This window comes from Cygnus atratus, chromosome 19, assembly GCF_013377495.2.
Source record: "Cygnus atratus isolate AKBS03 ecotype Queensland, Australia chromosome 19, CAtr_DNAZoo_HiC_assembly, whole genome shotgun sequence".
In the NCBI taxonomy this organism is placed as follows: domain Eukaryota; kingdom Metazoa; phylum Chordata; class Aves; order Anseriformes; family Anatidae; genus Cygnus; species Cygnus atratus.
In genome coordinates, this window is record NC_066380.1 from 9,725,741 (window position 1) to 9,742,262 (window position 16,522).

The following is a 16,522-nucleotide window of genomic DNA, read 5'->3' on the forward strand; positions in this document are numbered from 1 at the left end:
TTTAATTTCCATTGCAGCATAACAGAAGGTCAAATAAATGTAGTCCATCCCTCCTGTACAAAATCAAAACACAAAAAGAGCAAGGGAGCTACACTTGGTAGGACATTTAGCTTGTCGAGAGGAAGCTCACATGAAAAGTCGTTGCTCCTTCTGCACGAACCACACGTGCTTCTCCCAGATTTGTGTGCAATGGTGGATTTATTAAAAAGGGTGATGAGCTAGGAACAATGGGAAAGAGAATATTCCTTTTGTTGTGTCTTTCCCCTTGTTTTTAAGGGAAGGTTGAGGAAAGACTAAAAACAATGAGAACGCAAGCGGAGTTTCATATCTTTTCATGATGCAGCTCTTCTAATGCAAATAATTAACAGCAGCCAAAGTCAGATCACAGCAGGTAACAGCGAACTTGGAACTAATTTTCAGGGAAAATGAATGATTGCCTCTGTAATGAGGGAGAAGGAGGACAGAAGAACACTTTGCCATTATGACAAATTAATCAGCCTAATTCTCCTCCAGCCTCTGCATGTCTTGCAGGCAGAAGTTTTATGATCTCAATCTGGCAAAAATCCTCAGGCTGGGAAAACATGTCATGAAACTCAGCAGAGCAAGTCACCGAGACAGCCAGGTCGGTGACGTCCTAACGGGGCCGTGCTTGCCCCCAGCAAGCTGCTCGAACAGCCCCAAGGTCTCAGTGACCCAAGGCACCACAGTCAGCAGTGGAAACAGATATCCCCTGGGGAGACCAAAGGACAAGGCAGGGAGTGTTTAATGTGGCTCTGCCCACAGAGCATCACCCCACAATGCAGACTGCTCAGAACAGCGTGCTGCAGTGACGAGTAAAAGCACCATTTACCCTGACCCTCAATTCACCTGCAAGGTGCCAGCACTGTCCGTGGCTGTGTCCCTTGCCAGGCTCCTGCTGTTCCAAAGATGCTCCATCCATAGAAAACATCTCCCTGCTGTTCCTACACCAGGTGGTCTCAGACAACAAGAGGCAGGCATTGCACGGCTCAGGGCAGAGCAGCTCTGGGCAGCATTACAGAAATACTTACACAGGGAAGATGCAAACTGGCCATCGCAGTGCCTCTTCCCACTTGGTTATTGCAGCCAGATGAGTAAACCTCAGGAAAGATAATTACTCTTTGTTGGCTCGTCTGGAGATCCCTCAGGCTTCACCATAAATATTTGAGGATGTGACACGCAGCATTTTTCACACTCGAGAGGCACAGACCCAGGACTCAGATGCATCATCCACAGTGCACTGCCCTCTCTGGCCACGCTCCGACCGTCTCGCCACCCTCACCCCTCCTCACCGCTGCGTGAAATGGTGCCAGAAAGCACTTAGCCTTGAAATAAGTCAAATCAGCTTCCTCGCAGAAGCCCGTGATCATGTTTATCCTCTTTGCATCGTGTAACCCAAAGCATCCAAACAGTCACAAGTGTATTGTACGGAACCACTCGGCTCATTACCAGGCAAAATTAACACCCAGTTCAACACCCAGGCAGTATGAAATTCTATAATCCCACCAGCCCACAGAAGAAAGATGCTAGCTGGGCTGAGAGGGGAGCAGCATCAGGATGAGAAACATAGCCTTGAAAATCACTGCTAAGGAAGGACAGCGGGGAGCTAAAGGTGCTGATGGAGATGGGGGCCCATGTCCTGGTGGCAATAGCTGCAGAGCAGGATGGCAGAGGGCTGCAGTCTGCTAGCAAGAAATCAGTCCAAAGGCATACAAATGAATGAGCATTGGTCAGGACACCTCCACTCCATGGGGGATTTTCTTCTCTCCTCACCGGAAACTGCAGAACCATGCACAGAGTTCAATAAAAATTTTATCAGGATCATCACTGGGCATTTTCTGGTTAGAATCGAAGCCCAGTCCCATGGCATGCTCCGCAGCAAACAACCCTGTGTTCAGGGAAAAGCAAAAGGTGTCTGGAGTCAACCCCTCTTGGCATGACTTGGAGCCAGAACGTTCCCATGGTGCCACCACTGACAGTCAATCCCTTTTTCTTATAGAAAGTTTGTATTCCCCGTGATGGATGCCTTTATTGCTGCCTAAATCACAAAGAGTCTACAAAGAATCTGATAACTAAGCATAATCACTCTCCTCATTCGATGGAAAAAGGTGTCTCAAGAGTAAGAGCTTATGGATACAAGTACCTAAACATTTTGCTGTTTCACACTGCTCCGGAAACCTTACAAAATACTGCCACAGGTTCTGGGAAATCAGATACCCCAACATCCTGGGATGAGGTCTGCATGGCTAGGCCAGCTTTTCATGATTAAAACAGAGAAACAAAGCCAAGTGCAGCTCTCCAGCATGAGCAAGACGTGTCTCACTTGTCTGTCTTCAAGTGGCAGACCACTATAGCTCCAATAAAGAAGCAAATGAGCCTACCAAATGTCTTAATGTTACCAAAAGGGAGAGAAATCTCTCCTCCTGCTTCTGCTCTCCTGGCCCCACACAGCCCCGACCTTCTCTTGAATCAGCCATGGCACTCATCAAACGCTCCTCCAGAAAAATTAACCTGTTTTTTCCTGCTCCACTGATTTCTGCAGGGCTGATGAGTTTTATCAGTTTGCAGAGAGATCAGACAGGCATCATAGAGGGAAAACAGAGAGCAGGGGGAATACAAAGAGAGAAGCAGAGAGGAAAATCCCAGACATGGAACACAAACCTGCATTACCTCTGCCACACCACAAGCTGGATGCTGTGCTTCTGCCGTTGAGCCCCACATCTTTTGTGAACAAAGGCTGTAGGATTGTAGGAGCTGTTGGAAGTGCAGCTCACCTGTACACGTGTACCCACCACACCTCACTGGAAAAACTATATCTGACCATATCCATAGTTTGACAACAGCAGAGTCTGTCTTTGCCCATGATGTGCAGCCTGGCAGGGGGGAAACTGCTACCAACTTCCCGAGGCAGATCCCCCTCTTTAGCAGTGCGTGGGCAGGCTGACGCACCAGCCACTTCAACTCATATCTGCGGTAAAGATACAGGAGAATGCAACAATCCTATTGCACTGTTGGACAAACCATGTTCCCAGGTACTGCACGACCCATGTCCTAGGACCACTGGATGGTCTACATCTACTACATCTCCATCTGGTAACTACATCTCAGTACTTGGTGGCACAAGGAGAGCAGAGCTCTGCCAGCTATCTGGCCCACAGTGCTCGTGTCAGGGAAGGGAAAGGAACAGAAGGCAGAGAGCACCATTTCGGGAGGGTATTTAAATATTAACTGATGACAAGAGCACTGGCAGTGCTTTGATCAGCGTGCTAGAGGAGGACACGCTGTACAGCAGGAAGAGTCTCGTTTAGTCTGGATGACAGTCAACATGCTTTTAATTACACCCATAGCCATGCACTTGGAGGATTATGTCATATCAACTGTGGCCCAAGATTTGGGGTTATTTTTATACCAAGTTTTTACCAGCATACACATATTTCCACATCTCCCTGCCACTTTCCTGTCTTCACTTTTATTATAATTCCAGAAGCAGCAGCAGCAGAGGGGACAGGTTGTTTGCTCTTTATTTTGAAACAGGTAGCATCTCTTCTGTAGCATTTGCATTGCAAATGCTGCCATATTTTGCTAACAGAGGAGACTCAGGATCCTAACCAGATCAATCTATCTCCACTGCTCAAACATATAAACATGGGAGCTAAGCCCACCTTATGAGGCAGCTGCCCAGTGTTGACATGGGTTCACAAATAACTACAGAAAGGCAGAAAATTCTATTAGGAGTTATGGAAAAACTCTGTATAATCTAATATCAGTAGGAAGCTCAATAACTTTGTTGTCATTTCAGATTATTTATTTTGCCATAATCAGTGATAGCGTCTGCATACCTACTTCAGAAATCTCTGCCTTCCTTATTGTCCACTGAGGAGCACAAATACATGAGAGAAAATAGTTCAAAACCAACAGCAATGAAAAATACTCAGGTAAAAGACTTTTCCATGGCTTCCCAAAGCACAGACTGGCATGTTGAAGCTTAACTCTAATACTCATGATGAATATGGCAGAATATTGGAAAATAAAGCACAACCTTCCCAACAGGGTTTTTGTGGAAAAGGGCAGTAACAAAGACCATGCACAAGCCTGGGAAACCAGTGATCTAATCTCAGCTTGCCATTGTGCCTGGGGACATTATGTCCCCTCTTTCTACTCCACTGCTCCCTCTCTAATGTGCAGAGAGGGAAGGTGGCAGGGCTTTGTGCCACCCTCAGGAGGCTAAAGGCTGCAAGGTGCTCAGATCATGAAGATAAGAAGCAGGTAAGTGAATGCTGAGATAACCTTTTTTTTTTTTTTTTTGTAGAACCCCTAACCCTAAATAAACTTTTTTGTATAGAAAACAAAAGGTGGGATATTGCTGAGGATCCTCCACTGCAGGAGCCACGAGCTGACAGTCACTGGAATGCAGACTGCATTATGTCCTTGGGTGAAACTCTGCCCTGTGGAAGTCCACATGCACTTACCAGTGACCCCTTCTCTGTAGTTCTTTCAGTGGTCAAAATCTCCAGGCATGGAGACTCATGCAAAGAATGTCCTCCAGCAAAACCACTAATTTTTCTAAAGTGCTGTCTGGGACTTTTTGTTAGAGAATATAATGACAACAGTCTCTGCCTTCAGAGGGTCTTTTTGTCTTTGTGGTGTCTTTCCATCACCAGACTGTTCACATATACCCAGGTTCCTACATTGCTCAATAGCTGCAAGCCCACCAGGAGCCTGCTGAGCAACGTGGTCAACACAGGCGCTACGATGTTCATTTTCTTCAGCCTCCCCCCAGGAACTCTTCCAGCCAAGGAAATCAAACCACTATATAGAGTAGAATTAAAAAGCTTCCCTCTGTGAAGAAAATATTACAATCCTTACCACTAACAAAGGGAAACTTGACATACAAAGCTGCCTTCTCGTTTTGTTTTCAACAGAAGATACACATTTATATAATATTCATAGCTTGCCCCAAGCAACAGAGGCTTTCAGGGGAGCCAGGCTGAGGTTCCCATCTTTCAGTCACCAAATACGCATGAATCCATCACAAAGGAACAGGAGCCTGCAGGCTGCCGAGCTTCGTTTTAGATCACAAGCATCATTTCAGCCAATGTGGGCTGACCCCGCTGCGCAACGAAGAAGATGAACTACCTAACAAACCACACGTGGTCCTGCCTCTGGTGCTCACTTGAAATCGTATGTCAAACAAGCATGGTCACAAAGCTCCCCATTGCAAAGCATCTGATTACGGTGGGACGTCTGAGGAACGGCTTTGATTCAATGGCTTTCATTGGTTATTGATCATGGGCATTATTTCTGGACCAGCAAAGCGCAGCACCTGGCCTTCTCCATGGGCTCTCTTGTAATAGTCCATCTCCCTGTCTTCAAACACAATTGCACTTCTGCTTCCTGCTCCTTACCCCAGCTCGTGCTCTGAGGATGAGGATCCCGAACAAAATAACAACACTGAGCATGAATCTCTTCTTTGGAAAACACTTTTCTTTCTCTAGTAACTTAAAGAGCAAATGTGCAACACTGGAAGGCATTTACCAGTCAACAACATTAACTCTTTTCTCTCTTCCCCAGCTGCCAAGAGCCAGAAATAAATCTAGATTTTTATAGATCTATATAATTGAGATCACCTGGATGGGCAAGGAAGAAATTGTGTGCAAAATGAGGTGCCAAAGTCTAAGAGCTCACAAACCATTAAGATGAGTCAGATTGTTAAATGCAGATCAAATTTCCACAGACGCTGGGGGCGTTCCAGCTAGGCTTCAAAAATGGCAGCTCGATCTCTACAATGGCCCAAACCCAGAACTCATATCCAGCAAACGCTGAATCCTTGGCTGACCCCCGGGCTTTGAACATCAAGAGACCGGTACGTCCCCAAACTCCAGACGTTGGCTTCAATGGCTAGAGATTTAAAATAAATAAGTAAATGAAGCCGAGATCTTTTAATTGCCTTTTATTGGAGCGTCAAATTTCCCCATGCTGCACAGCTAGACCAAATCCATTATGAGCACTTTGATTTTTAAGGCAACACAAGAGCAAGTGGTGGCTCTACAGGCCTGAGCCAATATAACTAGAGAAATTCGCTTAACTTCTGTCTGGATTCAGAATCATCTCAATTTAGCCTATCCTGTGCCCTATAGCTCTGCATTCTTATAGGAATAGCCCACAGCAAGGGAAGGACAGGGTAGGAAGTGCGTGAAGAGGGGCGCTGTACAGCACAATGTATCACTTCGTCTTCTCTTTGTCACCTACATCCTCTCCACAGAGCTAAAACCCACAAACGCCTTCCCTTCTCACGTCCAGGTGGAGACAAGCAAGTCATTGGTGTCTTACCCTGACAGGACGCCCAGCACCAAGTTGAGCATGAAGAAAGAGCCAATGATGATGAGAGGGATGAAGTAAAGCCAGTTCCAGGTATTTCCTGCAGCATCATTTGTCTAGAAACCAAGAGAAGGGGAGAGAGAAAAACAAATATTAATCAGGCTCAGGAGCACCGCAGCATAACGTGCAGGGCAGAGAGGTGATTCCCCTCAGATTTCCTTGGGGCTGTCTACCACCGATGTACTGGTTAGTTATGATGTAAATATGATAAGTTTTAACTACCAGCAAAAGACCTAACAAACCAAGCTGACTGTCCCACCGCCCACCCCACAATTCACCGTCAGCTCCAGCAGAAAGATTCATCTCTAATTCCAGACGGGGCCAAAATATGACTTCAAATGACCCACCTCTGTGTAGGCCTTTTGCACCAGCCTCCTCCCTCCCTCCCCCAAGCTGTGAGCTGCCATGTGCTGAGCATCAGTGCTGTATTTACATCCGAACCGAGGCACATGAGGACAGGAAGGAACCACAAGCCTTCCCCTAATCCGGGCTGCGTGGCGCCGTGCCCAGAATCTGTGCACGCACATGGCGCAGGAGAAGACAAGAAGTCTGCAAGAAACCGAGGTGTCCTCAGAGCGGCTGCAATCCCACATCTGCTTGCTCAGCGCTTAGGAATTCTGTCATCAAAACCCCGTCTGAGGCTCCCCGAATAAGCAGCAGCCTAGATTAAGGGGAGGGAAGGGTGTTTTAGTTTATGACAAAGTTTCTGCATTCATCAACCACAAGGGAGCTCTTTAAGGAACTGCTGAGAAGAAAAATGCCACGTGGCCATTTACCGAAGCCAAGAGAAAAAATGCACATTCTTTTCTTGCAAGTGAAGAATGCAGCAACTTGAGAATCTGACGTCAGGTGTAAGGGAGGGGGAAGGGGAAGAAGAAGAGAAAAGACCCGAAGACATTCCTGCTCTCCTCCCTCCGCCTGCAGCGGGTAGAGAATAACATGGGCACAGGGCTGACCTGTCCATCCTGAGATGGTGGAGCCCACAGAGCAGCTCTTACAAACATCACCTTGCAGAAAATGCAATCATTCTAACTGGTATAGGTGCCTTTTCTTTGTTATCCATGGTGCTTTTTAGCCACTATCCCCTATCATATTTGCAAGTGAACTTTTGCTGACCAAAAGAGCCACCGAAAGAGTAAGGGCTTTAAATGCAGCCATGGATATTCCAGCCGGGTGTGCTCAATGCCATCTCAAAGTGTCTCTGCACAAGCCACCCGTGACGTGGGTGACCGATGTCACAGCATTTTCTGCAGGTAATAATGCTTAGGGCACCAATGCAAGCCAATACCTTCCAAGTTGTTTTTAATATGGTGCATATCTGCACAAATCCTTCCTGGGGAACCTTCTCCAGATCACACGAACGACAAGCAGTTCTCCAAATAGCTAAGATCTTCAGAAATATCCATGTCAGTTGATCAGTGACTCACCGGGAGGAACAGGGACTAACTAACCCAGCCACCTACCGTCCCTCCGAAAGGGACTCGTGTGACACCACCGTGTGACAGACAAACGAATTTGAAGAGAAAACAGGCTGGGAAAATGAGAGCAGAAGGACAGGAGAACTCTGTCCAGTCCGTTATCTCATTTTAGGGATTTTAATATGCCTTTACCAACACTTGCCATCGCACCCCAGCCCTGATTCTCATTCTGGTGACCAAGGTGGCAGCGCTCGTGCTACCGGCTGGAACAACGCTCCCGATTCAGCGAGGCGGGGAACTGCCATCAGCCAGGCGAGGGGGGCTGGAAAACCCAAAAGGAAGAGCTGGAGGAAGGGAACAGATGGGAGAAGGGAAACCACATAAACATGCAAAGAGAGTGCAGTAGGTTCATTGCTGCCAAATGATCGTTTATCATTTATTTATTCATTTGAAGCCCAAACTTGGCGACAGATCTGCAATTCCATGCCACGATCAAAGCCCTTAAAATGAAATGTGCTGAAATACAACTAATTAACCACCCTCCTCTGAGCGCTCGCTAGACTGCCTTATGCTCAGGGCAGGGCAGGGCCTTGCTCTGGTAGTCCTGTCTCACACAGGGATCCAGGACAAGCCAGAAGACAAAACACCAGACACAAAGGTGAGCAGAAAACCCCTCTTGAGAAAGCAGAGCCTTCACGGACATGCAGCATCTTTCCCAGTGCTCCCAAACACACTTGAACCCAAGCAGAGTTTACAGCAGCTGCTCTGCCATGGTGAGGTGCTTTCACGAATCAAAGCTGAGAGCTGCCAGGAGAACCAAACTCCTGTCCTCCAGAAAAAGTCCTGCAGGCACCTCCCTGTGCAGAGCAACTGGGTCTCGGGCTACGGCCCACCTCCAGGCTTGCTCATTAAGCAGGATGAGCCAAGAGATCAAATCAATTTTTATGTTCCAGCTGAAATACTTCACCGGAGTAATGCCTGGCTGACTGTCGGTGCCATTTGATCCTAACCACAGGTCTAAGCCACCAGGGAAGAAGCAGAAACAAAACACTTACAATGATGCACCAGATTTACATTGGGAAACAGCAGGGCTTACAGGAGAGCTCCCTTGCTGCTCACCTGCTGATAGCAGCCACAGGGCTCTTCACAAGAACCACCTGAGCAGTGCCCAAAGCAAGCTGAAGGCTTGCTCCAGGAGCACCCCGGGCACAGGGACCGAGCAGTTTGTGTCCATTAAACTTGGCAGCTTCAGACTCCCACGGGACACAGGCTGCACAGGGGGAAACTCAGGACGGGAAGTCCAAGGGACAATTTGGGGTCACGGTGGAAGCCAGGACCCAGAGGTCTGTTTGTTCTGCATCCAAAGCCCATAAAAACTGTCAATCCACTGCAGTGCTCTTCCCAACAAGCCCAGCTGCACCACGCAGCAGGCCCAGGGCACAGCAGGATGCCCCAGGACAACCTTGGCTTTAGCCTCCTGGGGACTCTCTCCTTTCCTTCGCACAGCACCGAGCACACTGACAACATCCCCGAGCAACAACACCATGGCTGGCTATCTGTGGAGATAAACGGGTGAATACTGTCACCTGTAACAAATGCAGAAGCTAAAAGGTTTCTGTCACGCTGGGAGATTAATGCCCCGAGCTCCCAATAAAGCCAAAGGGAACAGAGCGTGCTCCAGCAAAGCACAAGGAGCCCCGTGTAGCCCGTCCAACAGCAGGGGAAGGCCGGTGCTAAAGCTTGCTTTGTCTCCCAGACACAGAGAGCAGTTCAGCCACTGCTTCATTATGCTAATGAGATGGCAGCTGCATCTAATTATTAATTCATTTAAAGGTATGTTTTGAAGCAACCAACTTGAAAGCAGCCTACTGCTGCTTGCAATGTGCTGTGGAGAGCAGAAACGTTTTTGTGTTACCTTTTGGCTTCCTTTCTTCAGCCCTGGCCATGACCCTAGCTCTGGGGCAAGCAGGGAGGCAAAGCCCTGTGTTTTGCTGCCCTGAAGGGTTTTTTCATGTTGTTGGAGCTTCTTGCTGCTGCAGCAGCTCTGTCCCAGCCAGCCCCAGCCCATCACCACCATAGGATGGGACTTCTCCAGCCAGCAAAGGTCAGCAAAGCCCTCCCTGCTCAGCCATCCCGCCCCATCCTGGCAGCACACCACCAGCTCTGTGGGGACCCTTCCTAAATCCAGCTCTGCGCTCCCTGTGGCTGGGGCATCACCAGGGCCCTCACGGCCCATCAGCCCTGCAGCCTAATCCAGGCTCCACGGGGGGCTGATCAGAGGGAGCAGATGTGCTCGGGCAGGGGAAGCAGCACATAAACACTGCAGCGCTTCCTTGCCAGCACGGCTCCCACCAGAAGTGGGAAAACTGCAACAGCCTCTGCAGAAAGAGACCCACAGCCCCGAGGAAGGGAAGTCTGTGCAGTTCCTACCAGGGTTGCTTAATCATGGTTTGAATCAGTGATGAGCTCCTGGTTCTGGAATCCCAAAACGATGAACGTGCATTAAGTGATTTTTGGTTTACATGCAGCCTTGTGAACAGGCAAGTTATTGCCTCTGTTCGGCGGGTGGCAAACCTGAGGTTTCGGGAGATTTACAGACTGAAAATTAGAGCAAGTCAAACAACGAATAATCCCCCAAATCCTATCCCCCTCTTTTCTCTAAGCAGACAGCACAGCTGCCCACACGTTCCCACACTCCTCCAGCTTCTACAACAGAACCTAAATCTGTATTTCACGTGGGAGGCGGATGGGGGATTCCCACACAGCCGGGCTTTTGTGCCGCCTCCCAGCAGCCAGCAAATCGAACACTAAAGCCATGGCCCGGGGGTGAACCTGAGTCCCGAGGGATCTGCAATCTGGAGCTGACAGCTCCTTGGAGCTGGTGCGAACAGAAGACCTGCCACTGCTTTCCACTGCCCACAGCCCCATTCAGCACATGCCAAGCAGCGATAGCGCATGTTTAAATAACAACCTCTTCAAATAAGCTATTAAATGCTGCTGTACCTGATTAAATTCTCTTGGGCAACACAAAAGCAGCAGAACAACAAAGACCTTTGCCATAGGAAAATGCCTGGTGGCACAAGGCAGGGACTTTGAATACCCTATTTGTAGACTGTCATGCTACAGTGAACCTAAGCAATAAAATCTCACTTTTCAGCTTCTGATTTCCCAGTTTCTAATCAAAATACAATCATTCTAATTGCCTCTCTCCCCAAATCATCACCGTCTCCACTTGCAGCCCCTTTATACCTGTGCTGAGAGGGAAAGAGAGCTCAGGGATGTCCACACGTCCTACGCCAGACCAACTCAGTCACCACGGATCCTCATGGGAATACGCCGACCTTATTGTAAGCTTATAATTAACAAATTATACAGACCTCCTAATGACTTGGACCTGCTTTGAGGAAGCCACTGCAGGTTGGGATGTCCGTGCAGGCCAGCTGCCTCGTACCACCCATGCAGCAGTGCCCAGCATGGCATCCTTCTTTCTGTGCAAGTGCCCCCATGAGTGCAGCCACCATGGTGCAAGAGCACTACCTGCTCGCAGCCAGAGCTACAGAAATGCTGCAAAGCTTCACGGCTCGGAGATGAATGCCCTTCTGCCACTGCTGCGGGTGGGAGGCACCTCTGGAGGCAGTACTGAATAGAGGAGCTGCACAGCCTTCACACCAAGCCCCTCTGCCACTGCTTGAAGGCAGCCAAAATGCTGTCATAGGCATTCATCTGTTGACTTTGCAACTTTAAATGAGACCTTTAATGGCAGAGGTGTAAAGTCACAGACCATCATCCACACACAAGCATCACCCTGGATGCAGACCCTGAACAATGTGCAGGTTGGTCCTGCCTGCAGACTTCCAGCTAGGGTTCCCTGGCTACATAAACCAGCTTGAAAGCCCAAAGCAACTGCTAGAAACCCATTTACCCTTAGAATGACTCCACCTTTTTTTTTTTTTTTTTTTTAAACAGTAAAAGAGCAAACCACCACCCTTTTCTAAACATGAAGCCATTCTGCTGCTTACATCTTTCTTTTTTCAGCCACTTTGGGCAAGAATCACAACCCTGAAGTAATTGCCCCACACCTCCAAGGAAGACTTTGTTCTGTCCCATCCTTCAGCATATTCTCTGTCGATATGAAAAACAAGCAATTAGCAGACTAACATACAAACCTTAGAAATGTTTCCAGAGTAGGGTTCGATAAAGAAGGGATCTAATTTGACAGATACAGACAAAGCTGAAACAACACAGACCTTAACTATTTACTATGATTTTAATCAAAATGTGTAGTACGCCTAAAGTTCACTCTTTAATTTAACCAATGCTTGACATATACCGGGCAATTAAAGTGCAATCTTCCCTTAAATAAGTTATTTAGCACTGGGGAAAACTCTCAGCTGTCTTTGACAGACGAACTTTATTTACCTTTCATCTGATTTTTCACAATTCTCTCTCCACAGCTTCTGTTAATTAGCAACACTTTACGTATGATTTATTTATATCTGTTTCCATTCTTAGGATTAGGTGAACAGAGAAATTTCCAGCAACAAAGCGGAATCAAAACCACGTAAAGCACGTACAGTCAGCACATGGAGCCCTGCTCTGTCCAGCACATTTTTTCTCCAGGCACCAAATTATGCCTGCTGAGCTCTTCATCAGAGTAAGACCTTGCACAAAACGGCATTAAGGCAGCAAACCCAAATTTGCTGTGAAAGGCTTTTCTTAGTTCAATCTGTGGAATTAATGACTACCCAGTCTATTTGCAAAAATAGTCACAGACTCAAATGAAGTTTAATGTGGCTACTTCTCTAGGACGCTACGTGGTCCACACTACCATAGCATCAGTTTGCAGTTACAGAAAGTAGCAAGTGCTTTCACAGATGGACAGTGAGGTACATAGGCTTCATGTGAACTTAACAGGTCCAAGTCCAAATCCAACTCATCTGAAGTCCTTGAATACATACCTGTGGGAAAGCATAAGCTTTGTCTATTCAAGGCAAGAAATATTCATTATTATTTGAGCTATATTTTTAACTGGAATCCCTGCTGGAAAGTCTGGACCCTGCTCAACTGAAATCTCTAGAGATGACAGATCTGCACCAAAATCCAGCCTAGTCGACTGCAGACCCATGCATTCACCAGAACATGAGAGATTTGGTTAGAATCTCAAAAAACAAAACAAAAAACACCAACAACAACCCTCAAGCCTAAAACCTAGCAGGCTATCAAATAGCTTTACTGTATTCTATGTTTTATTTTCAACAAAGATGGTCACAAAACAGTTCTCAAAATACTGTAACCCTCAGAAATAAGCGTAGGGGACTAGGAAATAGTCGACGCGGCTTCATCTCTTTCAGCAGAGCTTTGAAATATTTTCTTTCCTCTATTCCATGTACTTAGTTATCAGAAAAGTTATTAAGATTAATTTATTTTCAAACATTTCTTTTTCTCCCTTTTTTCCTACCTTCCCTTCCCTATCTCTCTGCATCAACTGAAAACAGAAGGAAAAAAAATAAAATTTTAAAAAGGCTTTCATCATTTAAATCTTGTACATCTCTTTTCACCCAGAAATACCAACAACCCCTGCACTGAGGACAACTTTATTTCTATTCCCAGCTTTATAGAAGGTGAAATAGGGTCACAGGAAGGTGAGAGGAAAGCTGCTTCCACATTTCCCAGTAGACCACTAGGAGAATCAGGAGAGAAAACTACCTTAAGTTCTGACCCCGTGTTCTGGTTTATCATATAAAATATCAGAATCTGCAAAACAGTCATGTACTACTTTTTTTTTTTTTTTTGATAGTTTCTCCTTAAATTCAATCTTGGCACATAGTCAGCCCGCTAACTTTAGTTACTGACTTTCAGATGTTACGGTCCATTTGCAGAGAGCATCTGGTATTTAGCTCTGCAGGGACATGATAGCCAGGGAGTGCTGGCGATTGACCCTTCCGAGCAAAATTAAATTGGCAGAGAGGTGCACGTCCGATTGATGCTCAGGGGTTGTACTACCCACAGGAGGCAGATGACAGAGCACCTGCCTGGTGTGCTCATCTGTGTGAAGGAGAAAACTAAAATGGGTTGGTTAATGAAATTAGTGGTCGGCCCAAATCACACTCCTGCACTTGCTGCATACACTGAGACAGAGTTGGACTGCGATTCAGATGATCTTCTTGAGCATCTCTCCGTTTGGGATCAGTGGGATCAGGTCCATTCAGGTGCCCCTGCATGTAGAGAAAGTGATTCAAAATGGAAGAGCCCCAGGCCAGCAACCTGCAGAGAAATCTGGAGTCAGGAATAAACACTGGTGGTTTTGTCCACTTACATGTGTTTTGAGGCAAACTCCCTAACTGGAGGTCTCCATGTGTGCCCTGGGCTGGACAGGATCTCAGGAAGCCCTAAAGTCCATCTGAGGTCCAGCTAACAACCAAAGGTTGGAGGATCTTCCTGCCTCCTCCTCTACCACATTACAATTGTGCCTTCTGTGCCTCTACAGCAGCTCCCACGTGGGTTTTGGATTTTGGGGCAGAGGATGTGTTTTCTGGGGGGCCCTTTGGGATGGGATAGCTGTTGTCCTGAGGGTCAGCAGTTGCAAGAAAAGCATTTAAAGAGCCCACTGCCCCCCTGCACTTTTTACATTTAACATTGGCCAAAACCAATCAAATCCTGCATACAATGCCTGCTCAAAGTGAACTCTCTGGGAAGAGGTGCTCTAAACTCCTGGCACATCTACACCCAAATCAGTGTTTCTGAGAATACCCTCTCCCTCACAGAAGATGTTTGAGTTATTCCACTCTAACTTTTTACCGTCAGGATATGGGTCATCCTGCCACACTGTTGTAAGAAAACAATAATCCACCTTGTTGAAAGCCCCTTGCTACTGCTTGGATCCATCCATAACTCCTGGTGCCCAAGTGGGCGTCAGAAAAAAAATAAAAATATCCACAACTCCTCTGAGTCTCACAACACTAAAAACAATGACGGTTTGAAATGGAGATCGTCCTTCTGCCCCCTTAAAAAGGGGGTCGCTTGCACCCAGCACTGCAGTCACCTGATATTTAGAGGAGCAGAACAGTTATTCACTACTAGAATCAAAATAAAATCCAGAATATTTCACAACCTGCAAAGTCAAACTGCTCATGGCTTGAAACAACACAGAATCAGCCTCAACTGCAGAATTTAAAAGCCTTGGCAGCACCAGCTATGCTGAGACACCAGGCCTGGCATTAGCTCTCGTCCTCTTGGCCCAAGAGCCCTACCAAACCTGTAACAAGCTTGGGGTGCTAAAGTTAAAGAATCCCTTTGGAGGTTTTGGTGGAAGCATACCGATAGACAATTAGCACTTTGGGTTTCAATGCTTTAGGATCCAAATTTTCTAGCTTTTCTTTCCAATGATGAGAGCTAAAATGTCCCAAATAGAGAGGAAGTGAGTTATGATTCTCTCAAGCACATAATTCCAGGAACTGGGCTTTCAGAGGAAAGCATCCAAATGCACAAAATCAACTCAAATAACAGAAGATGACCCTTGGAAAAATCCTCAAAGCTTGCAGCATTAAAATTTTGCTAGGATATTGCTAACCACATACAAACATGTACTAAGTACAGTTGTTGCACGCAGTAATAAGGTTAATTCAACCAAATTAAAATAGCAGCTAAATTCCTCTCTTTGTTTCTCCCCCTACCCTTTCCAAAGGTGCACAGAGATGGGGAGACTGAAAAAGCAAAAATGCTGATGGTTTATGCCTTGATCTGAAGGCTTATGGCACCAATAAATCAATACATAAATATGCTAACAGGAGTTCTTGATAAAAAATTCGTTCTATCCTCTGATAGTGTGGACTCACTTGGCTGCTTTATTCATGAGTGTGCCTGCCTGCCCAGTGCTGTGAAAGCCTCATTCACTGTCAAAAATTACAGGCAGGCCAAGGGACTCTACCCACTTATTTTTATTAATCTCTTTTTTTTTTTTTTTTTTTTTTTTAAAACGGGTTTGGACTTTAATGATGAACGTGAACTAGGTCTAAGCAACTCCTATTGGAAACAGGCAATGTGTGTTCATGCTAAGGAAGGTCAGACCTATGGTGGAGTACCCAGGACAAAGCTCTACCCCAGCAATCATGCAACCAACTACCCCGTGAACCACCCTGGGCGGTCACAGCCCAGAACTTGTCAGGAACATGCATTTTACATGTGTGAGCATCTTCTTTGTGGTCACACAGCAAGCTAGCAGCACAACAATGAACAGAGCCCAGAATGCCTGAAGTTGTAACCAGAGCCACCCAAATGCAGCTCACAGGCTGCTTGCAACCTCCAAATCCTGCAGCTCCCATTTGGCTGTGGGTCTTCAGATATGACAGCAGACCCAGGCGCTGCATCACCAGCGATCCATGGTCCACCCAGCAGCATCATGGGGCATCTGCACCAAGCCGGACCCATTTATCTCAAAGCCCTCAAAATCAATGTCTAGAAAATAAAAAACCTTCCCTACCTGCACTCAATATTCTCTGTAAGTTTAAATGTCAAATTATTGGTAAAACCAAGTAATTCAAATAGTTTCACCTACATGTGACTCAAACAGAAATGCTAATGGGCAGTCAATTCTTCCAGCAAAACTTCAGAGCAATCTATTATTAAAACTAGCACCGCAGAAGCCTCACATCATTGTCTTCAAGTCTCTTTTCTCCGAGCACACAGCCAAGTCCTGCTTTCTGGGAAGG

General features: G+C 46.6%; 1 protein-coding gene across 1 annotated transcript in view; it reads right to left on the minus strand.

Moving 5' to 3' along the window:
• LOC118257069 (voltage-dependent N-type calcium channel subunit alpha-1B-like) overlaps positions 1 to 16,522 on the minus strand; it is a 282,260-nt gene that overhangs the window by 143,426 nt on the left and 122,312 nt on the right. Inside the window, exon 7 of the mRNA XM_050714494.1 lies at positions 6,349 to 6,452. Within this exon, the coding sequence (XP_050570451.1) occupies positions 6,349 to 6,452 (104 nt within the window). The remainder of the gene's footprint in view (positions 1 to 6,348; positions 6,453 to 16,522) is intronic.